The sequence below is a fragment of the Gorilla gorilla genome, chromosome 5 (genome assembly GCF_029281585.2).
Source record: "Gorilla gorilla gorilla isolate KB3781 chromosome 5, NHGRI_mGorGor1-v2.1_pri, whole genome shotgun sequence".
In the NCBI taxonomy this organism is placed as follows: domain Eukaryota; kingdom Metazoa; phylum Chordata; class Mammalia; order Primates; family Hominidae; genus Gorilla; species Gorilla gorilla.
This window is the reverse complement of record NC_073229.2, coordinates 172,668,532-172,694,103: the sequence shown is the minus strand read 5'-3', so window position 1 is coordinate 172,694,103 and position 25,572 is coordinate 172,668,532. Positions and strand designations below refer to the sequence as shown.

Sequence of the window (25,572 nt, the reverse complement as noted above, 5' to 3'; positions counted from 1 at the left end):
GATAGCCAAATAAAATAGTTTAATTCTCTTCCAGGAAATTTTCAAAACATTTCATATATATCCCAGGTGGGTATTTCAGCTGACCCATGATCATAACAAATATGAAACACGAAATCTTCATTTTACAGTTTTATGACACAATGCAAAGGACAAGCTAAACTACATGTAAGACTCACCAAAGGCCGGGCGCGTGGCTCACACCTGTAATCCCAGCACTTTGGGAGGCCAAGACGGGTGGATCACAAGGTCAGGAGTTCAAGACCAGCCTGGCCAACATGGAGAAACCCCATCTCTACTAAAAATACACAAATTATCTGGGCATGGTGGCGTGCACCTGTAATCCTAGCCAGTCAGGAGGCTGAGGCAGGAGAATTGCTTAACTGGGACCTGGGAGGCAGAAGTTGCAGTGAGACAAGATTGTGCCACTACACTCTAGTCTGGGCTACAGAGTGAGACTCCGTCTTAAAAAAAAAAAAAAAAAAAAAAAAGACTCACCTTCACCCTTGGGGTCTGAGAAAGCAAATTTCAGGAAACAAAACTTGTGTGCCACTGTGGTGGCCTGTCCCTAGACTATGACCCCAAAGCAGGTCTGAGAGGGCAGACACCTGGGCCTGACACCAGACCCCTGAGGGATCTGGTCTGCTTTGGTCCCACAGAGACTGGGTTCATTCCAGCATACCCCAGCCCACAAAACCCTAGGCTTAGTATAGGCCATGCGGGGCCAGGTACTGGGCCCATAATAAGACTGGTGTTCCAAAATGCCAGCACATACTCTTGGGGACCAAATCACAGGGCTCCACTTCATGCACTATGTATGTGTAGTAGTTTCATGCTTGCAACTAGCAAGAAGAAAAGGCCGTATGCAAAATGACTCAGACCACAGAGGCCAGACTTATCTGGATTTGTTACTTGAAGAAAACCAGAAGCAAAGGCATTAAAGGAACTGTGCTACTCAAGGAAGGAGATGGCAGTGAGAGTGGTCATCATTCATTCCACGTGGAACAGTGGAGTCTGTAAGGTAAGTGAAATAGAGCTTTTTTCCAAACGTGACTCAGGATTACCAAGGAAAACAGTACCCAGTATCAACTCTCAAAGATACTCAATGGTCAACTATTGTCAACCTCATCGCCTGAATCCATATTTTTTGCTTTCCTCTGATGCTACTCACCATTGGGTCAGAATTATTACTGCCAACGTGCAGAGAGCGATTCGTCAAGTCAAATCCTCCAAAACTGCAGGTTCTCTGTGGAAAAGAGGGCAGGGCAGAAAAACTCCAGTTATGCTTAAGCCAGCCGGCAGTGCACCAACCCAGCAGTCCCCGTGTGCAGGACATCTCTGAATCACAAATACGTGGACAGGATGAAAGTAGAAAACGAGAAATGATGAGAAAAAAACACATGAGTCATGTCGTAAGGAAACTTCACTCATTTTTCCCTTTCACAGGCCACTGGAACTCTGCCTACCCCAGAGGTCTAGAATCCCCTTAACATGCAAAAACCAACCATTTTTTAAAAGAAGCCTAAAAAACAAAAGAAAAACCCTCCATGAGTCCAGTGCTGTGAGATTCCCTGTCTCCAGCACAGAACTTCCCCTAACATCAGCTACATTCAGTAGAGACAATGAAGGGATATGTGTTAGGGGATCCATGTACTCAGGCATCCTGAAAACCAAGGTTTGAAATCCCATGGCTCTGACACCAACAGCAAGCTTTTCAAACAGACTTTCATTTTGTTTAGCTTTAAATCGCTGAGAAGAGGCGGGGAGAAGGTTATGTTTACAGTTGTCCAATCAGGCCAAGAGAATTACTCACTCACTGCTTCCCCATCCTAGCCAAAAACGCTGGTAACTTTCCCATCGAACTGCCCAAGTTAATTCATGGTGACCCTTTTCTCTCAGTGAATGAAGATGCCACATTTGCCCAGAAAGAAAACGGTTGATTCAGTGACTGTGTTTGACCACACTTTTTAATTTCAATAGGAAAAATGCTGATGTTATAAAGAATGAAAACTTTATTATCCTTTTAGGTGGTTGCAAACTTCACGGAACTGCTTATATCTTAGTGATTTCTGTATTTGCAGAACTTGGTTCAAATTCACTGTTGTTTTTCTAGTAAAAGCCACTGAGTGACCGCCCTGCACCCCGCAACGCACATTAATGTTACAGCTAATTATCTTTTTTAAAAATCAGTAATAAAAGTTTAACTGTAGATTCGGGCTTCAACATTTTGTATTACCAGCTTCTCAGAGAAGTCTAATGAACAGCTGTTAAATGGAAGAAATGAACAGAAAAGTACAATGTATTAGGTTGGTGCAAAAGTAATCGCAGTTTTGCCATTATTTTCAATGGCAAAAACTGCGATTACTTTTGCGCCAACCTAATATACTATAAGCATTGCTTATTCATTAAAAAAAAAAATATATATATATATATAATTAACTGAATTGATAAAGTAGAAACATCCTAGAAGGAAAATGCCTACATTTTTGAAATCACAGAAATCTAGACGCAAATCCTGGTTCTGCCACTTACTTGCTGTGTGATCTCAGGTAAAGTACTTACACTCTCTGAGCTTTAGATTCTTCATTATTAAAATAATACTTATATCATATTTGAAGCCTTCTAGCGCACTGCCTGGCACAAGGCAGACACTCTATGAATGCTGGTTTCTTCCACTACTTTTCATTAAGGCTGTACTGAGAATGTGGTAGTCATCCTGACAGCTGTTATACTGAAGTTGAGGCTTAGTTAACATTACAAATATGCAAATGTAGGGCTGGAGCTTTGTTCTGGGCCTTACAATCTAATCTGGGAGTTCAACTATAAAATCAGAGCATACCAGGAATGGGCCACAAAGTGAGAGACGGCCATTGGGGTCTGGGGAGGGCCAGGAGATAAGGAAAGCATTTCATGACAACTGACATCAGGATGTCTCAGAGCTGTTCTTATTCACCGATGCTGCTGCTGTTGCTGCTGCTACTACCGACTTGTTTTCTAATAGACATTATCCTAATTCTGTATTAAATATCAATGGGCAATCTGATTTCTTTTATCGTCAGCTTAACTGGACCTATATCTATTCTATAGAAAGAGAAAAACCTTTCTACACAAATATATTCACCAAATCACCTAACTGGGTAAGCAATGTTATGACCACCTCTCAAGGCTAATTTTTAACATTGACCTTCTCTTTCCAGCTTATAATGCCATGTACATTTCCTCCTTCTTGCAAAAGCAGTGATTTTATTCTAGTTCCTTTCCCGTGACTCAGGGCTTCACAGACATGGTATGGCGCCCAGATGCCTCATCATTGTATGGCTTTTGCACGTCCCTGCTTTAAACTACAGCATCTACTGCACTGTTGGAGCCCAAGTTATTTCTGATACATATGAAATAACTGACAAAGAATTTATGTGGAAATTATGACTGCAATAAATTAGAATCTCATTTAAGTTTTCACATGCCTATTGTATGCATTTATTTCTAAAATGAAAAACTTAAAGAATGGACCAGTTTTCTTAACTACCAACTAAAACCTCTTTCAATGATAGGCTAAGATATCTGGAATTGATTCTTTTTTACAGTGGAGGAGTGACAAAGAATATAACAATAAAGATTGCTTGAATTAATTTCTAACTTTTTCTATAAGATCAAGTAGTTCTTTAAACAGCATTCCTTCAAAAGAGAAAATGGACCGTAAAGAGACTCATAAAAAATAAATCAATACATGAACCAGCCTTTGACATTGATGACCTAAATAAATAAAGCCTAAATGAAGTTTTTTCAGTTCACACACCTCCTGTACTGAAAATTATAAAAACACTTTAGATAGATGCTTGGGATGAGGAGGGCTAGTCAATGGAATGGCCATGCAGTTGGAAACACATGTTTTGGGGTTGAATTCAAAAATGGACAAAATTGCAAAATGTCATGCATGTCTGTTCTCTCAAACAAAAATTGAATGACCAAATAAAATACGAGACAAGTGACCACTTCCAGTGGATACAAAGCATTATCATTTCCCTGAGGCTTCATCAAGCAAATATGGCATTTTTGAAAGACAAAGAGATTGAGGTTGAAGAATAAAGGAAACTTTTAGATAAAATGAAAGAAATATGACAAGGAGAATGGAAAATAACCTTTTAAATAAATCTAGCAAAGAAATAAGATTAATCCCTTTTTAAAAAAGTTCTTTCTATTGTAAGATAGAACACTTATTTACATTCTCTGGATAATTAGAAAGTTAAATTTGTTTGATTGTACAACTGTACTACAAGAAAAGGAATACGCAAATATATAACTTCCTACTGAACACATATTTTTGCAAGTGTTCAAACTGTCCATTAGTGTCTCAAGCTCACAGTATTTTAAAAATACTCAGCCTCAGACTGATACTTGGGATAGGGATTACACAGGAGCACGTTAGGTGGGGGCGGTGCCTGGAGATGAGCTTGCCCAAATGTCCATACTCAATGTCAATGAAGAATTAATCACTGGCCTACAACACTAACTAGCACAAATCCCAGAAATATAACTTCTAGAGACAAGGCCCTCATGGAGTTATAGTATTAATCTGACAGTAAATAACATGAGAGGCACATCAACAATTCAAGGTGCTCAGATTGGGAAAATTCTCAGTATTACATGATGTAAACTCACAGAGGTGAGTCATCAGTTAACAGAAGAAGTGCGTCTGTTCTATCAAGGTCATGTCAAAACGTACAAGAGCAGATGAACTGGGCAGAACACTTCTGAAAGTAAAAAATAAATACATAAAACTAAGACTGGTTATTTTTCAAAATGTCTGTGAGTCAGAGCAAACCAGAGGCTGAATGAGTGAGAAAGAGAATTGTTATTTTAAAACAAAAACTCAACCATTGAAAAACTGTTGCCATGATACAGAAAGAGCCAGAAGAAAAGTTCCTGCTACATACTAGTAGTATTAAAAGTGCTGCAAGAATTACATGAATATGAAAGGACAGAAAATAAGGAAAGTCAACATGTGGAAATATGTGGAAAACCCAGGGGCTAGGAAGGACCTAAGGATTCTTTTACAACAGAGAAGGTCGTTTTAAGAATGGCATTGACCAATCCGTCTTCACTTTCACAAAAGCAGAACCCGACTGAATGAATTTAAATTACACTGATCGTCTGGGGAAGAACACCCTGTTCATGAACGGGAAGGCCCCCTGGGAAAACCTATTGAAGGACACTCTATTCTTTCAGGTCCTTTAAAAGGGCCCACAGCCAACTGTCCTGAGCAGATCAAGCAAGGTGCCAGGTGACAGAGGGCCAAGAAATCTACTTCCTCATTTTGCACCATTTTATATGCGCCACTGTGCAAACTAAAAGTTAGGTGGGAATTTCAGAAGGGAAAATATCTATATTCTGAAGTTCAAAGTAAGTCATGCCTTGAAAATAAATCTTACTAAGTCTCTGATCATCCAGCGTTAAAAGTGAAAAACATCCTACTCTTTGAAAGTGAGTACTTTATTCCTTGCTGAGTACAGAAGAATCTATAGGCTAGGGGAAGGCATTTCCAAATGTTGATTTGTTTATAAAGATAAGAACATGGAATAGACTTAAGTAAAACAAAAAAGCTCCCATTTTTGTTGTTAGATTTATGAACTTTCTGCTTGCCTCTACTAATAAAATAAATGTGCTTTAAAATGTTTTCAAATCACCAAATTGGTGACTGTGATGACGGCAGTTTTTCCATGAGCCTGCTCCTATTGTTTTAATTTTAAAACCAAGAGCAAGCATCTCTTTCAAGGGTGAAATGCCCTTCTGTTTTGAATCAGCTTCTTTGAGGTCAAGTGACATAATGGCCGAGAATCAAGACAGCCACTCCTGGAGGCGGCCAAACCCCACCCCTGTACCCTGGAAGCCCCTCTCTGGATTAGCTTCAATGCTTATTTTAATGGGCACTCAAACAGCTTCATCTGACAAGAGGAGAAATGGAAGAGAAGGTGAAAGCTGCCTGGAAGTGAAAGCAGGATTTGAAATTGAAGGTGATGGTGGGATGTGCCCTGACGTCATGAGCAGGAGAGAGGGGAGGAAGCCGGTCCCCGCAGAAGAAAGGCCATAATGCTTGACTGCACATCACAGAAATGACAAGGCCGTCCTCAGGACCATCTTTGTGACTCACAGACTTCTGGTGGATTCTCAAGAGAACCCTTTTAGTACAGCGGTCGACCGTGGCGGCCCACTTCCTCTTTGCCTCCTCATCCTCCTCCAGCAGGCACCGCCTCAGGTCCTGTCTCTCAGCCTTGCTCAGGGTCCTGTCTGAGGCAGGCCGCACTAGCTGGGTCAGGTTCAGGTGGCTGTACAGGCTCCGCTCCACCACGTAGGTGATATTGAACTCGCTGACCGAGGTGCGCCCGCGCACCCTCCTGCCGGGGAAGCCGCAGCTCCCGCCCCCTTTGCCTTTCTGCCGGAGCAGCTGCAGGTCACAGGTGGTGCTGGTGACGCCTTTTCTGGAGGGACGCTGGCAGAGAAAAGCTCTGGAAGAGGAATAATTAGTATCCGTTTTCTTCAAGCGGATTTGCTTCCGGACACTCTGAAACTCCTCCAGGGACACCAGAAGGTGGTGCCTGCGACGGTGGTTGTCATAGAAGCAAACACCATCCGTACTTACCCCGTGGCTTAGGGACCCGAGACCCTTCTTCATCTCCCCCTCGGTGAGGGAGCGGGACACTTTCTGGGCCTTTTCTTCTTCTGGGTAGGAGAAGAATGTCCCCATCTTTCTGGGGGGCTTAATCAGGCCCCGGCTCTCTCCTTTGCTGAAGGTTTTGACTAACTTCCGGCCAGCCCCCCAGGTGTCCAGGCTGCTGGAGGATGGAGACGTGGTGAGAGAGTCTGAGTCATCTTCGGGAGGTTTCTCAGGAGAGCCATCAAAGAAAAGGGGCTTCTTGTGCACGCCAGAGTAGAGGGCGGACCGTTCATCCAGGACCGGCGAATTCTCAAACACGTGCTCCTCCCCACCTGGAGGGAAACCAACAGAGTCTCTTGTGAACACACCTTTGCATTCTTGCATACATCTTTCTTTACATTCACCACCTTTCTCCGTATCATGACCCTCTTTATAAACCCAGCTCCCACTTACATATGTACAGAAAAATGAAAATACACTGTGCAAATACATGGTTTCACACGAGCTTAATGTTAAAAGGATTCAGATGTGTTTTCTTCTTCTTTAAATATCTTTGTAGACCTAACACCTTCACAGGCATATTTAAAATGCCGTTTGCAAAATCTAAGCTAGCCATAATCACAATATGCCTTAGCATTTCGAGATAATGCCCTCTGCAGTTTGTAAATGCAACCCTCTGAAACCAGGAATCAGGATCTTTCCCCCTTCTGAAAGGCACTCCTTTATGTTGGCTCTGGTCGCTTTTTATAGTTGGAGCGTGATAAATGTCATGTGGCTGACATTGATTGTTTTATTGGTACATACGCCATTTGAGTGACTAAATCTCCAAGGAAGTTTTGGTGGGGAGAAACACTATAAAGCGTTGTATCTTGCAAATGTGACTGACACATCGTCTCCAGCTGACAGGCCAAATGCAAAAAGTTAGGAAACTCAGTGATCCCGGCCAGATACTCCCATCAACTCAGGCCTCGCTAGGAGCAGCAAGGGCGTTTAAGGGCCCTGACACGCAGGCAGCTCCAGGGTCCCACTGGTCTCAGGGATTCCAGCTCTTGAAGCCCTCGCTGGAGCCAGGTGGCAAGCCAAGCCCTCCAGAGCCCAGTGGAAAGGTTTGGACTTATTGGCAGGAAAACCAAGTTCTTTTCCGCATGTGTTATGTGAACAGATGTGAGAAAAGAAGTAGGTCAAACTGTGGGTGTAGCGATCCCAACTGGCTGTGTCCCTTTAATTATAGGGAAACTTTGAGCTCTGCAGCTTTCCACCCGCCGAATTGTGAAGAGGAAAAAAGGAAAAGTTCCTTGGAATAGAAGGATGGCACTAAATATACCAGCTGGGACCAGGGCGCCAGTGTGTGGTTAAATGTCAGAGAAAAAGGGGAGCTATGCTCAGTTCAGAGCAAAACTCAGAGGGGAAAAGAATGGCAGCCATCCTTTAAAATTCTAAAAATGGCTTACTTTCCCAATTGATGGGATTTATAGGTACAAATCTAACAACAACAACAAAAAAGAACAGCTGCTATTAAATACAACCCAAGGTCAACTTTACATTCATGTCCAGCAGACGGTGGTGGGGAAGGTGGGAAGTGGGAAAGAAGATGTAAAACTCTGCCTAGCCCACGGTCCCCTGAAGGGTTGTTCAGGGATCTTTCAGGGGGACTTTAAAGGCAGGATTCGGGGTTCTCACAGAAATTCACCAGCCCAGAGGCAGGGTACCAATATCCTAGAAGTTTCCCGCTCCTTCCTCAGGATACCTGACTGACAAGGTGTGGAGACCAAGGGTTCTTATGCTGTTGGAAATAAAAATGGCAACCTCTTCTAGTTATAGTCTACCCTCCACTTCCAAGAAGAAGCGACTGGGCCAAGACTAGAGGCATAACCTGTGGAAGGGGCAGCCCAACCATGGACTTCTCTATTAAAGAAGTCGAGCGTGGTTGTGGCTTCACCATCCGCCCAGGTGTCCATGCAGATGTACAAAGGCCCTTCTCCACCCACAGTCCTAAGGGGTTTCAGGGAAGTCAGGTGAGTCCACCCTGCGTATCCTAAGGATCTGTCACTCAGCAGTTGCTTTGGACATTTTCTGGGCTCTGTGCTTAGGATTGTCATCAGAGATTCCAATACTTTGGTGTCACATCTGAGTCTGGAACCAGCTGGTGCACGCATGTCCATGACGAATGTAGCTCTATTCTCGGGTTCAGGAAAGTCAGCATCTGGTAAGGGGTTGTGAGGGAAATGTAGCAAACGCTTCCCAGGAGGCTGCATCTGCCGGTGCTGAGGGCAGGCCTCCTGTAGTGCAGGCTTTTCCGTCTGAGCCTGACCAGTGGCTTGGAATCCCAACCTTGACCTGGATGGCTTGAACTTGGAGCATCACTTCTCCCATCCTTCTATGACTTGAGCATACAACTCTCCTACTGGAAGAGTGACCATCAAGATGAGCTCACTCCATCACATTTGCTGTGATTTGCTTCACATGAAGGCCTCCATCTATCTTATTCAGCTGAGACCAGCTTACCAAAGGCAAGGTGATTTTGGCAGGAGGAGAGAGGTAGGTTGTGGGCTGACTTAATGCCTGGAACTCAGGGGTATGCTCTGCATCCAGCCCGGCTCTGCCACTCACAGCTCCATGACCTTGGGCAATCACTTCCTGGCTCTGAGCCTCTGTTTCCTCATCTGTAATAATGCCTACCTATCTTTCCATAATACCCCTGGCAAGGCTGTTGTGATGATAACAGTAAACATTATCCTCATAAAAGAGTTACGTGAAAGTGCTGTATGAACTGAAAGGCTTTCTACAAAACCGGCGATTCATTACTGGAGAGAATTGAGTGGGAGCAATGAGGGAAGGAAAGGTGTCCATTCTGTGGCAAAGACACAGAAATGGGCAGATAAAGGGCACCAATGTAGCCTAGATTAAAGATTGGCCAGGGTTGTCCCTGACAGGATAAGGACTTGAAACCCAGGGTGCAAGGGTGAGAGTGAGTGAAGAACTGATCTCTCTCCTGGCTTTCCGAGGACTCCAGAGCTGGTGGGGGAGACAGGTGGCAGCGGAGTGAGAACAGGCTGCTGTCAGGGAGCAGGCTGCCTGGACATCGTGCTGGGCCTTCTGCTGGCTGGCTGAGTGGCCAGGAGTCAATTACTTAGCCTCTTTGAGTCTCAGGTTCCTCATTTTCGAAATGAGGATGGTGTAAGTGCTTACTTCTGGTAGCTATTCTGAGGATGACATTAAAGAGAACATAAAATCTAAAGTGTTAAGGAAAGTGCCTGGCACACGGTGTGCCCTCAATACATGATAATTATCATGCAGACAACTTGGTATTAGCACAGGCATGCAGGAAGTCAAAGGATCAACCCTTTGTAAGTCCAAGGGCGGGGGAGGGGGGAGGGGGCGCCTACTGGAGAATGAATCCTTCCTGCTCTGCAAGATGGACAGGGGCCAAGATAGCCTCTCCCAAGTACCACTGCCAGTGAGGACCCTCAGAGAGTTCTCTATTGTGCCGGGGTTGGAGGAAGTTCCAGTTTAGCAGGGAATTGGGGGGCAGCCCAAAGCAGGCGCCTTGAGCTACACACACACCTGGGGCCTCTCCTGAGAAGACGGGTGAGCTTGGCCAACGGCAACTCAGCACCCTGACTCATCAGATGCCAGAGTGTACCTTAGGATTTGAGCTCACTAAATCCATCTTCCATCTGTGAAGCCTGATTTGTGCCCAGATAAATTAAAGTTCAGAGCCAGAATTCCATACGGTTATTACTTTTTATGTTAGAGTTATCCCTTTTGCTATATTTTTCTTTTTCAATTGATGCCTCTCAAAGATAGTTGGATTGATTTATTCTGAAATTAATATGCAAATTACAATGTCTGTATTTTTAGTCATGTTATTCTAGTGGAAAGGCTGCTTTAACACACCACTATCATGTGTGAAGGGCCCACTGGGGAACAGGCCCAGGACTAGGTACTTTGCCCATGTTATCTCAGTTATGGATGAACCCCACCCAGCTATTTGTTATATCTGAGGCTTGATTTTGGCCGAGTGTTCATGAGATTTGTTACCAAATGTGCCCTTAAAGTTGAATGTTGGCAATCCCATATGGTTCCCCCAACAGTACCAACTGACCCTGTCTGTGATTTCGGTAAGGGCCGCCACAGGGTACATTCAATACTGTGGAATTCACGACTGGCGGGCAGGTATTAAAACACCCAAATGTAAAATCAGCATTGCATCCAAATGTAAACAGAATTACCACGCAAAAAGATACCCTAATGAAACCCCGGAACTGAAAACAACCCAATAAATTGGCCATAAAGCTGATTTCTCTCCCCATGTTTTTCTTTTCCATTCGAATCCCCATTCTCTCACAGTTACCCACTTAGCTTCAGCATTATTCTAAGGGATTTAAACCCACGAATAATACCAAACACAAATTAAAAGCAGCAATAAAAACGAAAAACCCTTATCTTTGCAAATAAGGGGCAATTCATTTCTTTACATGGCTTGATTTTATTTCTATATAACAAAAATGCCTCTACAAAAATAATTTTAAAACCTACATGTTAAAATTTTGAAATTCCTCACAATCTAGATATGACATTTTAACAAGTAAGGTGTTTTTTAAAAAGCATAGTCTTTCCAGTATTTTTATCCAATTCAATTATTTTCATTTTTCAAACAGAAAAAATCTTATCTTATTCTTTCATTTTACCTTTTTGGGGAGAATTTATAAGATGCTGCAAAGAGGCACATTACTAACAAGAGAGATGAATAAGGTTGAGATTTGAACTGTCATAATTATATGTCAAAGGCTAACTATCCATTTCAATAAATCCAAGCTGATGTCTTTTGACATTACTGTTTCACCTGGCTAACCCCAGCAATACAACTCTTAAAAGATTCTCGTAGAATCCTAGGTCCTTAAAGCCCCCATTTGAATTGAGACTTGAGACTCTCTACAGGAAGAACAAACCAACCCTGAGAAATTTAAAGGGATATTAGGTGCCTTGATTGTTAGGCATTTCTCCAAAATGTATGTGTATCAAATTTGAACTAAATTCACTGAGCAAGAACCATAGTCCTTTTTGGGATTGGAGGCTCATGTGAAAAAGTTAGCAAGTTTATATAAAATGGTATAAGCTCATACATAAAGCTATACTACACCTCGAGAAAATTTCCATTTCCCATCTTTTAAATTTAAATGACTAAGCACCCCAAACGCCTGACACCAGGACCCTTCATTCCATCACATCATCGCATCTGAGCATCACTCTGCTGGCAGGCATAGTCCTGCCAGATTCAGCCAGAGCTCAATGCATTTTCCACTTGAAATCGTATCCCTTTTCTGCTGAGAAACTGACCCCAAATGATTTCTTTTGGAATAACCAGGGTGGAGTCTGCCTTTTTTTTTTTTTTTTTTTACCTTCAGTGCTGGGTTTTTTCATTTCTTCCACCCTAATTAGTTTCTTTCTGACTCTGCGAGTGGAGTTTACCAGCTTGTGTAACCTCTTAAACTTCACCGACTCCTCAGTCTCATCATCCGATTGTTCTCTTGACTGGCAAAGAAACAAAGGAAAAGTTAATCAGGTAATTACTCCAAGCTTTGCCCGTGTGGCTGGATGTAGCCGGCCTTGCTGCCAGTCTGAACCTCGGCAGCTCTGTTGCTGAACCTGGGAACCAACAAATTTGCCCAAGAGGTTTACAAAGTGCCACATACCATCTTAAGATCTAAATCGGCGTAGAATTAGGTCCTAGGCACGGAAACACACATCCTTGCCCTCAAGGGCAAGTGGGGGCAAGTGGCCTGTGGGGGCATCTGTCTCAACTACTTCCTTGTCCTCTTTTAGGAGGACTCCAGCAGGACTCTCCCTCCGATGCTGGCCCTGTAATTCCAGTTTCACTGCTGTGGTTTGGGCCAGGCTCTCATCTGTCTGGCCCATCAGGGCTTGCTGTTTAACGTGGTCATCAACTACTTCTCCAAACCAAAATTCTGTTGGCTTTTTCCAGCCCTCCCCCAAAAATCAAAAACAGCAGGGCAGGAAAGGGAAAGAGATGCAAACAGCCTCTTCCATCCCATTGGCTAAGACTGTCTGCCACATTGCAGCCAGCCCTTCCGCCTCTCCCGGTTCCTTCTAAGGGCTCACAAGGCAAATGTGAGGACAGACCCTGCATTCCTCCAAGAGAGACAAGGGAAAAAGCTGACCTTTCAGCCATACAGTACAGTCCATATTCCCCAGCAGCCCATTGCACTTTGCAGGGAGTCAGCATGCTCAGGCCCAGCTGTTTTCCCTCAAGTATCAAACATTACAGAGAGAGGGAAAAAAATCTCTCTCTGCAGCAGTGACCCAGGCTAAAAACAATCCTTTCCTTGTGAACAAAATGAGGGTTTCATTTCTAAGTCAGCTCCAACATCCAATATGCAGCTTCCTCTGTTGTATCTGTTCAAAATGTGAAACAGCAAAAGAGATCTCTGGCTAAACGAGCGTGCAACACGGGTGCGTGGGCATGCCTGGGAGCAGCCGCCTCGGCACACCCTGTGCAGTGGGTGAGCAATTCCAGCTCACGTCGCACGCCCTGACAACAACCTTCTCTCCATTTCCTCCAACCCAGTTCATGGAATAGTAGGAAGATAAATGCCTCAAATGAACACACATAACAAAAACAAGCCTCATCTCTGAACACAAATCTAATGTAGAGACTTTTCTCCCAAAGAAAAGCTCTCACTAATCCCAGTGTTACAGACAATAAAACAGATAAGCAAGAGTTGCAGAGAATACCTCAAGAGAAGAAGAAGTAGAGTTTCTATGCATTATTTAGGCATAAAAATGGTGCACGTTGTGAGTCCTCTTTGCACTATGGCACGAACATTAGTACAAGGATAGTAAGGGATATAAACAACTGATGTCCTGGCCTCTGTCCTCACCCTGGAACTCAAGGCATGGAGCCATATACTTTCTCCCTGTATGACTATCAGCAAACCGTTTACCCACTTATGGTTAACTATAAACCTAACATCAGCAAGTCATCAGGACAGAAGTGTTTCTCAGACTTCTCTTCTGTAAAGTGTATTAATATCTATGTCCAATTTCTCTAAAATTACTAGATAAAATGTTGCCTGCAAGTGTCAGAATTAAAGCTAAGTACTGGTTACCTAGAAATAAAGAATGGGAACTGGACTCCCAGGTAACGGTGGGGACAGGCTACACTGGATGCTGACAATTAGGCTTAAAACTAAAAATATAAAAAATTAGAATAATAAGTGTAGTTCATAATACAAAATGGTTTTGTCTGGTTTGAGTTTCATTTCTACTTGGTTGGATTGTTGACATGTGATGAAATGGTTGGAGCGGTCAACCAGAGGAATGAGAACTTGGTTAACCCTCATTCTGGGTAACAAGCACCTGAAAAACCCACAGTTCATGGAATTACATATAAACATTTAAAAACATTCTGCTCTCTTGATGTAGCTCAAAAGCCAAGCAATTCTAATAGAAGAAGAATCAACATTATGTTATAGAAAGTCTCTATAACTATCAATGGGACAAACCTAGAATATGTCTCTAACCCTCACATTTAAAAATGTTGAAATCAGCACTTTGGGAGGCCGAGGTGGGAGGATCACGAGGTCAGGTGATTGAGACCATCCTGGCTAACACGGTGAAACCCCGTCTCTACTAAAAATACAAAAAATTAGCTGGGCGTGGTGGCGGGTGCCTGTAGTTCCAGCTACTCAGAAGGCTGAGGCAGAAGAATAGCGTGAACCCAGGAGGCGGAGCTTGCAGGGAGCCGGGATCGTGCCACTGCACTCCAGCCTGGGCGACAGAGCGAGACTCTGTCTCAAAAAAAATAAATAAATAAATAAATAAATAAATAAATAAATAAATAAATAAATGTTGAAATCAAATGAAAATGAAATAGGTACAGATTGTTTGTAATCAAAATACAAGAAGCTGTGTTACAGGATGAAAATTACTGATGTGTATACCTCATACCTAGTTTGCTGGTTGGTGGTGGTGGTGTAGGTGTGTGTATGCATGGGACAGTGGGCAGTAAGAGAAATGGGGTATAGAAAAAACTAATACAAAAATTTTAGTCCACAAAGACACAAATCATTATATGTACTAGAGTGAACTTTCCAAGGAGAAATCAAAATAGTTAAACAAGGACAGTAGATTTAAAGGCAATGCCTTCCTCATAAAATCCTACTTTCCTCTGCCCAGATTCACTGTGGCAAAAAGTAACATATTCCAGGTACTTCTTTAATTGTTTTCACATGTTCCATTTATTTTTGAGAAACATACCTTTGAATTATACTTCTTTGTACCTTTGAATTAATGCTATTTTTATTTTTCTAGAAAAATCAAGATTTGGAGGTGTTTGTCACTGACAAATCACAAACCATGGCAACCAAGTCCTTCTTTTCCACGATCATTTTTTGGACACTAGACAAGATAGATGTGGCACAATTTATATGAAGAAAAATGCAACATAAAACCCAGGTCATCCAAGGTGTGTGTGTGTGTGTGTGTGTGTGTGTGTGTGTAATAGAAAATTAACCTAGAAGTCAGCCTAGAAGTTACTTGAGTTCAACAACCTATCCCAAGAATGTATTGCTGCATCCATGATATTGATGGAGAGGTGTTGACTTCTCACTTCCTACTGAGTCCAGAGGAAAAAAGCGTTGTGAAATATTTGCCTTTAAAAAATTCTCTCCAGCTGTTTTAACACAAAAACGCTGTAAAAGGCTTGCATTTCTTCTAAACTGGAGAGTAAATCTTGAATTCCTCATGTCATATTTCTCTTTTTAAGTATATTCCACTTCCCAAATGCTGAAAATAACACAGCATGTCTCTCTTTTTTTTTTTTTTTTTTGAGATGGAGTCTCGCTCTGTCTCCCAGGCTGGAGTGCAGTGGCGCGATCTCAGCTCACTGCAACCTCTGCGTCCTGAGTTCAAGCGATTCTCCAGCCTCAGCCTCCCGGGTAGCTGGGATTACAGGCACACACCACCATACCCAGCTAATTTTTGTATTTTTGTAGAGATGGCATTTCGCCATGTTGGCCAGGCTGGTCTTGAACTCCTGACTCTCAGGTAATCTGCCCGCCTCAGCCTCTCAAAGTGCTGGGATTACAGGCATGAACCACCATGGCTGGCCAGCATGTCTTTTTATTCAGGAAATACACCACCAGGGATGGGGGCTTGAGAATTTTTATATTTATAAACATAAAAAATATATAATTTTTAAATTCAAATACTATGTATATTTTAAAAGAAATCTTCCTATGTGAAAAACTTCGTAGTAGAGGAAATCTGCATTGTATATAAAATAAATGATTGATTCTAAGAAATAGGTTCAGCACTGTTATAGAACAGGTTTTAAACTAAAGTTAAAAAATAAAAGTATATATTCACACACATTCAAACATGAGATAGTGTGGCCTCCCCTCCCTTGTCCCACCCTGGGTCAGAGTTAAACAGATCATCTTCTCAGTGAGAAGGTGAACTCAATCATCTGTATGACAGCTCCTCACCAGAAAACCTTCAAGAGAAAAAGGCAACTTATCCCACCAAAAATTGTGGAAAAGTGGATTTCCAATATTGTAAACAGAAACATTTGATTTCCAGCCTCTCCTCTGCAGATTTTTTTCCAGCAGAAAGCCCATATGGCTCAACTTTTAATTACTTTGGCTAATACTATATGTAGTAATTCTGTGGTGAATGCTTAAGTGTTTCATTTCTGGTTTCCATAGCAACATTACATCAGATTGCAGACAGCTGGCTCCACAGTTTTAAACCATAACAAATTGACCAAGCCAAGACACAAAACTATAGCTGCTTTAAAGAGATAGCACACCATTTGCCGGCCAGGCCACTGAATGAGGAACCTATGGGGCCCGTCTGGCACCCGGAGGAGGGTGGAGCCTCCTTCCTTCCCAGCTTCTTTTGGAACAAGTGCATCCTTGACACATCTGCAATGTTCTAATAGGAAAGACATGGAGCCAGCGTGGAGAACTTTTTATAACACAGCTACACGCTCGATGATCAGAAAAAAGGAACAAAATGAATAGCATCTGTAAGTACAAACATTTGTGTGCCGGAGCTCACTAAATGCATCCTCTCCCTGCTCCAAGTAAACCTGTCACTGCTGGTAAGTAACAGATACTTCACAGGACCCTGTAACAAACAGTTCTTGGGACTGCAGTGTGCAGAACAAATCCTTTCCAAAAGCCATATGGCACAGTTGTGCAAGCACAATGGCAATATGCTGTAATAAAGGTTAAAACAAATTTGCAAGGAGCAACTAGACCCTTTGGAGGACCGCTTGAGACCACCACGCTGATCACAGGATTACAACTGTGCCCTCTGCAGAAGCACTTTCACTCAGCTTGTTTCCCTAGCTCGAAACACACGACACGCTGTCACAATTAACACCCAGACTAAGCCCACTCATCTCCCCCAGCGCCACGTAACACCGAGAGATATTTAAACATTTCTGAAAAGCAATTTGAAACTGGAAATGTACTTGCCTGTGAAATTCACACACTGGTCTCTCTAACCTAGCGCATGATCAGACATACATACTTCAGCTTTCTAGGTCGGCTGTGTCACAGCGTTAATCTTAAACTTAAGAGAAGGAAGCCAATCAGATATAAGCTTATGAAAAGCAACGTGCAACACTGTCTGAATTCAAGTCCTCCCCAGGAAAAGCCTCCACAATTCACAGCTGAGCCATATACGCTCATTGTCTCAAATTCTCAAAACAATATTCACTATTCTCTAAAAGTTACGCATTTTCACTGGTGAAAATGCCAGGCAAAAATGCTCAGGGTTACCAGGTAGGGAAGCAAACAGGGGAAGAAGGACAAATCTAGAGGAATTTAAGAAGAAAAGAGAGAGAAACATCATAGGCAGGAGCAGCAAAAACTTTTACTTGAAGCAACAGAAAACACATTCTTTCTTTCCCATTGAGCGCATTCAGTGACTTACCGGCTTCGGCATTTAGCAAGCCTAAGGGGCAATTCTGAAGACGTCCGGTACCTCCCACCCCCCTCCCCACTCGGAGAGCGTCTTCACTCTTGTGGCATCAAACTCCGCAATGTCAAAATTAAGATTAGGCACTCCTGGAACATGTCTCTCTGGAGTTACATGATCAGGCAGGCTCCGCCGTCACAGCTCAGTATCCGAAGGAGAAAGGGGAAGACACTGGATTCAATTAGCTTCTTTCTGCTTGCTGACTGATTCCCCAGTCGCTTGCTAACTGCATAACTCGCAAGAAAGGCATAAGTCATCAGCTCTAAGCAAATCTCCTATTCACCACAAGGAAAAAAGGCAGTGTTGTGCATGGCCAACAATCCCTGTTTTCACTGAGGAAGGCTCCCTGACCTCCTGCTGGCCTCCAGTTCCTTAATTACTGTCTATGGAATTCCAGAGACAGAAAAAAGAACGCGAGAATCTGAGCAAATCCAGGACAAGGAGGACAAGGACTAACCCTCAAAAGTGACTGAACTTAAAAAAAGTTCTCTTTTGCAGACATTCTTCTGAACACCCCCTTATGGGAGTAGTCTCAATTGAAAATAGACACCTTCCAATGGCTATTTTTGAAATTACTGAATTAAAACTTATGATTGTGGTTTTCTCCTAGAGTTGTCACTTTCTCTCTCTCTCCCCATTCCTTTGTAAAATTTTAACAACCAGAGTAAATGTAGGATATTTCCCCTTTATTGGTGCTTCTAAAGCTCTCTTAACAAATTGTTTTAATGCCCATTTCAGAGCATCCGAGTTCTCCTGCATTCTAGAAACGTGAGCATGAGGACCGTGTCACAAGATGATTATTTAATTTTCTCAAGGATCTCAGGGGAGCCACTAGGCACATGCTGTTACTTAAAAAGAACATCATCTAAACAACACAGGACTAAAAACCCACACAAAGTCTCCATGACGTGGGCTGCAAGTCACGTTTGTCTTTTCAGGGCTAAGTTCATTCACTTGGGTAAGTCATTTATTCTCACAGCACAATGTGAGTTGCTTGTTTCTAGATGTCCCTCCTGTTGGGTGAGTCTTTATGTATAATGCTCTTTATAGGACATCACACGACATAAAATACCTAGCTACACAGGACTCAGGGATGCGTAGGAACCACTGTCCCTCCTTAAAATGGCAGAAATTTAGAGTTGGACAGGATTCAGAGGTTACCTAAACTAAAAACGGCCAGGCACAGTGGCTCACGCCTGTAATTCCAACGGAGGCGGGCAGATCACTTGAGGCCAGGAGTTCGAGACCAGCCTGGGAAACACGGTGAAAACCCGTCTCTACTAAAACTACAAAACTTAGTCAGGCGTGGTGGCATACACCGGTAATCCCAGCTACTCAGGAGGCTGGGATAGGAGGATAAATTGAGTCCAGGAGGCAGAGGCTGCAGTGAGCCAAGATCGCCTGACTGCACTCCAGCTTGGGCGACAGAGCGAGACTCCATCTCAAACAACAACATCAACAACAACAAAAGGGAATTGGAATACGAAGCTCCCAAGTGGAGGGTCATGTTTTACCACGCACACATTGCAGGTTCTGCATCAGATCACCAGAGCTCCATCCCCTTTTCCTCGGCTCTTGTTCTGCTCTTCTTCCCTGGGCGGGCTAGCGTCTCTCACTCCTTGCCAAGAATTAAACTCCCTTCTCCCACTCTGTCTTCTGCTCAGAAGTATCTCCTCCCAACCTTTATTGAATTTCCTCTTGTTTCTCCTGCAAGGGTTCACCACACCTTCCCTACACTGCCCAATTCCCCATTTCACAAACTGATTCTCCCACAAACTCCCCTTCCCCTGCCACCACCTGACGGACCAGGTGCTTTTGCGATGTTGTACTTCCAACACTTGTATTTGTCCAAAGCTTACCATTCCCAGGCACTGTGCTAAACATTTGCATACAGATCCCATTTCACAGCAATGGCAGGGGCAGAATCTGAGACTGTATAGTTTTGCTCCTGTGCCACTACCCTACCTCAACAAGACCTTTCTTCATCCAAGACTGACAACTATGCTGCAAAGTTATGCTCACAGTTCCTTAAAACTGAGTGTAGACATTTTCCACCAAATTCCTTCGTTACAGGATAAAAACGAAGAAAATGAGAGTGCCCCAGTGAGACTGGGGTAAAGGGAAGAGGATTAGCCCAAGGTCTCAGGGGTTAGAACAACCTCGGTTTAATTACCAAGTTCTCTAGCAAATCACTTTACTTTTATGGGTCTTAATATTCCTGCACATAAATTTGGTATAGTAGCACTTTTCTTACATTGTGGTTGTATTAAATACTGCGTACCTGAAATTCTTACTGAACTGGAGTTCAATAAGGACTTAATATTTTTACTATTACTATTAATATTATTATTTGAGATGGAGTTTTGCTCTGTTGCCCAGGCTGGAGTACAATGGCTTGGTCTCAGCTCACTGCAACCTCCACCTCCCGGGTTCAAGCAATCCTCCTGCCTCAGTCTCCCAAGTAGCTGGGATTACAGGCACCCGCCAGTATGCCCAGCTAATTTTTGTATTTTTAGTAGAGATGGGGTTTCACCATGTTGGCCAGGCTAGTCTCAAAACTCCTAACCTCAGATGATCTGCCCGCCTTGGCCTCCCAAAGTGCTGGGACTACAGGCGTGAGCCACCAAGCCCAGCCTTATTATTAACTCTGCAGTCTTCTATTCATAACTCACTGGAGTTCAAACAACACCTAATTTTCACAAACTGTTCTTTTAGGTGCTGTGTAAATAGCAAAGACCACTTAAAAACCCAACAACCAGGCCGGGCGTGGTGGCTCACGCCTGTAATCCCAGCACTTTGGGAGGCCGAGGTGGGCAGATCACGAGGTCAGGAGATCGAGACCATCCTGGCTAATACAGTGAAACCCCGTCTCTACTAAAAATACAGAAATTAGCTGGGCGCGGTGGCTCACACCTGTAATCCCAGCACTTTGGGAGGCCAAGGTGGGCGGATCACGAGGTCAGGAGTTCGAGACCAGCCTGAACAACATGGTGAAACCCCGTCTCTACTAAAAATACAGAAATTAGCCATGCGTGGTGGCACATGCCTGTAATCCCAGCTACCCAGGGGGCTGAAGCAGGAGAATTGCTTGAACCTGGGAGGCAGAGGTTGTAGTGAGCTGAGATCATGCCACTGCACTCCGGCCTGGGTGACAGAGCAACACTCTTTCTCCAAAAAGAAAAAAGAAAAAAAAAAAAAAAACCCAACAACCAGCCAGGCACAGTGGCTCATGCCTGTAATCCCAGCACTTTGGGAGGCCAAGGCAGGCAGATCACTTGAGGCCAGGAGTTCAAGACCAGCCTGGCCAACATGGTGAAACATGGTCTCTACTAAAAATACAAAAATTAGTCAGGCATAGTGCACATCTGTAATCCCAGCTACTCAGGAGGCTGAGACACAAGAATCGCTTGAACCTGGGAGGCAGTGGCTGCAGTGAGCCGAAATCATGCCACTGCACTCCAGCCTGGTGACAGAGCAAGACTCCATCTCAAAAAACAAAAACAGAAAAAAACAACAACCTTTTTATGTGTGAAAGCTTGTCATATGGCCAGCATCTGAGGCTGGTTCTGGACAGGCTGTTCAGATATAGAGAAGACTCTGAGCCAATGCAGGTTCAGATCCCCTCTGTGCCACATGGGAAGAGCCTGTGGCTGTGGGCATGTTTCTTCTCTCATTTCTAAGATAGGCAGTGAGAAGCCTCCTAGGGCTCTCTAGAGGATAAAATGAGACCTTGAATGTGAAGTCTAGAGCTTGGCAGGTAAGGAAGCCCTCGTTCCATGTGAAATACACATGAAGTTCATGCACTGATTTATCCAGATACTTTGGGGAGGGTGGCGGGAAGGATACATCCCCAGCACTTCCCCCGAGCGGCCTCTCCTCACAGCACAGGACTTGGAGAGTGTCCTAAGAGGATGGGAGAGAGAGCCGACCTTGTCTACCCCTTTTTAACCTCACTGCCACGCCTCTCAGGGAGTCATTCAGGTATTTATCAAGATACTCGATGTTGGGCCCTTTGTGAGGACGTACCATGGCTTGACTTTCAGAAAACAGGAGGCTCCCCGGGCCAGGAGCCTTGTCTGATCTCCTGCTCCTTGCATTCCTAGTGCCCACCCATAGTAGACTCCCCAAAAATACTGGTGCGATCACTGTGGAATGAAGAAGTTGAGACTCCCCAGTCCTGTGGCTCTCAGCCCTGGCCATGTGTCAGAGTAAACTGTGGGATATTTGGAAGACTAGACTGAGCCAGGCCACCCTAGGAAGCTCCCTGGTGAGGGACAGATTGGGAGATAGACTTTGTGAGGGAAGGCCACTGCTGGTCCTGTTCTCTGGGTGGCGGGCTTGAACACAGTAGATGTGCAAAGTTGCTGAGAAGGGACTTCAGTATTTGACTCCTATGGTGAGGAATTGGTCCTCATTAGCTCCTTGGAACAAGGTCCAAAGGCCTTATAGTGGAATATGTGACTGTGTGCGGTCAGATTCAGTTTCTGGTACATTGTGCTCCACTCTTCAGATACCATGTGGTAGAAAGGGCATCAGAGCACCTGGTCTCACCCCCTGCTTCCTTGCAGCATCTCAAACACCCCATGCCCATCACTGCCCTGATGGCTCGTCTTCTGCAAACAGCTCTGCTGATTGCATCCACACCCCTAACTCCTATGCATCCTTCAAGTTTCAGTCTGCATATTGCCTCCTCTGGAAAGCTCTCCTGGCTTTGCTCCTCATCTACCTTAGACTAAAGATACTTTATCCAAGGACTTCACACATGTATTGGCATTGCTAGATTCCCTAGCCCATCACTAACTGTCATGCAGACAATGTACATGACCATATTCATTTCCACATCTGTATGTTAGTAGCATTTATTGTTTCTGACTACACATGACATATATTATTAAAAATTTGGAGAATGCAAAAATGCACAAAGTAGTAAGAGAAATGACATATCATCCCATACTCAGAAAACTTGGTAATATTTTGGTTTATGCCTTCCCACTTTTTCCCCATACACACACATATGCACATGCACACACAAAATACACCCTGATGTTTCTGTATGTTTCTTTTTTTTTTTTACAAGAAAGGGTTATCTTTGATCTTTACCTCCTCCAACTCCTCTAGTCACTATCAGTGTCCCCAAATCCTCCCTCAAATGCACACGCACAGTCTAAGTAGAAATAACACATTTGCCTGTAAGTGGGGACCCTCTCTGGGCCACAGCTGCCTCAAAAGACTTTCCTTTAGAGAAACCCCAGGCCCCTGGTGTGCACCGTAGCCACACTGTTTCATAGCCCATTTTTTAAAGCTGTATGTTTTGAATATTTTCGCATGTCAAGAAATATTCAATACAATACAATGTATTAATGGTGCAGTAGTATTTAGCCATCAAAGTATACCATAATTTACTGATATCATGGCCCCCGTAATTAGACATTTGCCTGTTTCCAATTTTTCAAATAATCCTTGGATGCACACTTTGTGGTAAAATTTCTAACATGTCTAACACATTCTGTTTTTTTAGAAAGATGACTCGACTGTAGAATTGACGGGTAAAAGGGTGTGTCTTTAGGACTTTTGATACATATCAACAACTTGCTCTGAAGAAACGTTGTATCGTTTTAAAATCTCAGGAGCAGTTACCAACACTGAGAATTACAATATTCTTTTCCACTTAGATAAATAAATACCTATGTTTGTGCTAAACAGATATTTCCTGATTGAAATGAACGAATGAATGAATGCACTGATTCAAGGCATTAGGAAAGGCAAGGAATAGCAATAGGAGGAAGCCAGCATTCCCTGGGTTTATAAAGGTTATCATCTAGACGTCTGAGGGTAGGGACAGCCCCAAGAGAAGTTCAGAAATATGATTAATGTTAAGGTCAACCGTGACAACTGCAAGAGAAAAACACAGAGATATAGGAATTCCGATGTGGGAAGACTCATCTCTGGGTAAGGAAATTGAGGCACACTTCCGTGAGGGGAAGAGGAACCTGCCATGGGTTTAGGGACATTTCCATGTCCCTACGTGAGCCTAGTCCAGTATTTACATGGTCCTGGGGCCCTACTTCTCCCACCCACCCCATCCCAACCTTAGATGCCCTCCTATCTAGACAAAGAAGAGCTCAGCTGATGTTGTTGCTTTTATAAACAGCATGTGACACCAGTCAACAGGAGCTTTCCGGCCCTCCTCTTCCCCAAGCTTGATTTCATAATCTCTCCAACTGCCTGATCTCCCTCCACGGTCCAAAAAGTGAAGCACTGAAAGTCCCTCCCTACCTCAGGGGCACTGCACTGACTCTGGGGCCGTGGCAGAGGCCTTTTGGTCAGTCATCAGGTTAATGTGTTATTCTTCGTATTTAGAAAAAAATAAGTCTCACTGTTCAAATAAGTTAGAGTTACTTAAAAGTGTGTTTATGAGTTGCTAGAAGTAACAGTAGAAAATATGAAACACATTGTGGTTAAGTTTTTTTTTTCTTTTATCACAAAGGAGTCAGGGGAGGACTCATCTGTTTAGTAAGAAATATTTTGCTCATTAGCTGGTGACATCATTGCCCTCTGAAATTAGGAGATTTTGGTTAGCATATGGAAAAAAAAGATTAGATTCCATTCTTCTCCCACAGTGGAACACTGAAATAATCTCTCTGGCAGTTTCAAAATTAACTAGTTGTTGCCAGATTTGAAGAAAGAGACGGAGGAGGAGGCGGCGGCGGAGAGAAGAAGATAATTACATGATAGTTTTATTTGGAAAAAGTATGTGAGAATTTGAGGTAATATTACCATTCCTTTGGGGCAAAGGCTTGTCAGCACTTAATTCACTTAAGAAACTGCTTTAAAATTTAACCATAAAACCAAAGGAGCAGCAAATGGATGTTATGTTCCCTAATCAACTGCAATCTATTTCTTAAACTCATGAACTTTGAATCGTTTTTAATCGCCCCCATGAGGAGAAGGGAGAAAAATACAAAATCTCAGGAGTCCTACAGCCAGATCTAGGGAGACATAAAACAAAAGTGAATCCTCCCACCCCAATTCTGCAGGTTGCCACAGAGCAGAGAATGCCTTTCCTCCTGAATGCCTGGGGGGAGAGAGTGGTAAGTAGAGGCGAGAGGACTGGCTTCTCCTTCAGTCTGTAAATCTTTGGAAGACATTTCTGCCTGGGGCTTTGTCACCCTGACCATAGGTCAGAGAAACGCGTTGCTTCATATTAAATAGGTGAGTTAGGAAACAAAGTGTTGGGAAGGTAATCCACAGCTCTACAGGTCCCTGTGTTCAGAGTAGGGTAGTATTATCCAGAGCAAATCTATGGGATCAGACACACTGAAGACTAAAGCAAAACACCAAACCCACTCATTCCCAGGGGCATCCAATTCTCACATGCCAAGGAAAAAGGATGATTCAGAACAGGACTGCCAAGTAGGGCAATTACATACGCGTTTAAGGCGCTAGTTTCTGGAGCTGATGAAAGTGTTCATCCCAGAAGCCGTAAGTCTCCTAAGGGATTGGGTGGTGTTTGCAAAGTCACATTACTTTTATGGCATCTTAGGCTGAATGACTCATGGATCAGGCACGATGACTTCTCCAACAGGGCTACCAAACAACCTTGTCTAGGCAAATGGCAATGTAGAAATACAGAGAACTGATGGAGCCAAATGGCAACGGAAGGAAGGTGGGAACACCAAGACCATTCCTCCAAGCCAAACTTATGCCACCAGGTCAGTGGTCATCTGTCGAAGCTGGAGGCTGGAGGGTCCAATGTTACCTCCTAGACTGACGATCTACAACCTTAACGTTAATCTCCTTCTGTTTGCAGAATAAATAAGCAAATTTATTTCAAGTTCCAAATTGAAGAAATCTAGACTAAATACCTTCAGAGAGGAATTATTTAGAGCTAGAAAGGTTGTTTGTGGTCATCC

The 25,572-nt window shown here is 43.4% G+C and overlaps 1 protein-coding gene across 8 annotated transcripts in view; it reads right to left on the bottom strand.

Moving 5' to 3' along the window:
• SASH1 (SAM and SH3 domain containing 1) overlaps positions 1 to 25,572 on the bottom strand; it is a 284,343-nt gene that overhangs the window by 25,433 nt on the left and 233,338 nt on the right. For 6 of the 8 annotated variants that reach the window (XM_055391928.2, XM_063707936.1, XM_063707938.1 and 3 more), the window contains 3 exons: positions 12,052 to 12,184; positions 6,635 to 6,981; positions 1,169 to 1,243 (listed from right to left, as the gene is read on the bottom strand). In XM_055391928.2, coding sequence (XP_055247903.1) covers positions 1,169 to 1,243; positions 6,635 to 6,981; positions 12,052 to 12,184 — 555 coding nt within the window. Of the gene's footprint in view, positions 1 to 1,168; positions 1,244 to 6,634; positions 6,982 to 12,051; positions 12,185 to 12,345; positions 12,647 to 17,614; positions 18,431 to 25,572 lie in introns of those variants that run through there. The other 2 variants (XM_055391930.2, XM_063707939.1) reach the window with 2 other exon arrangements.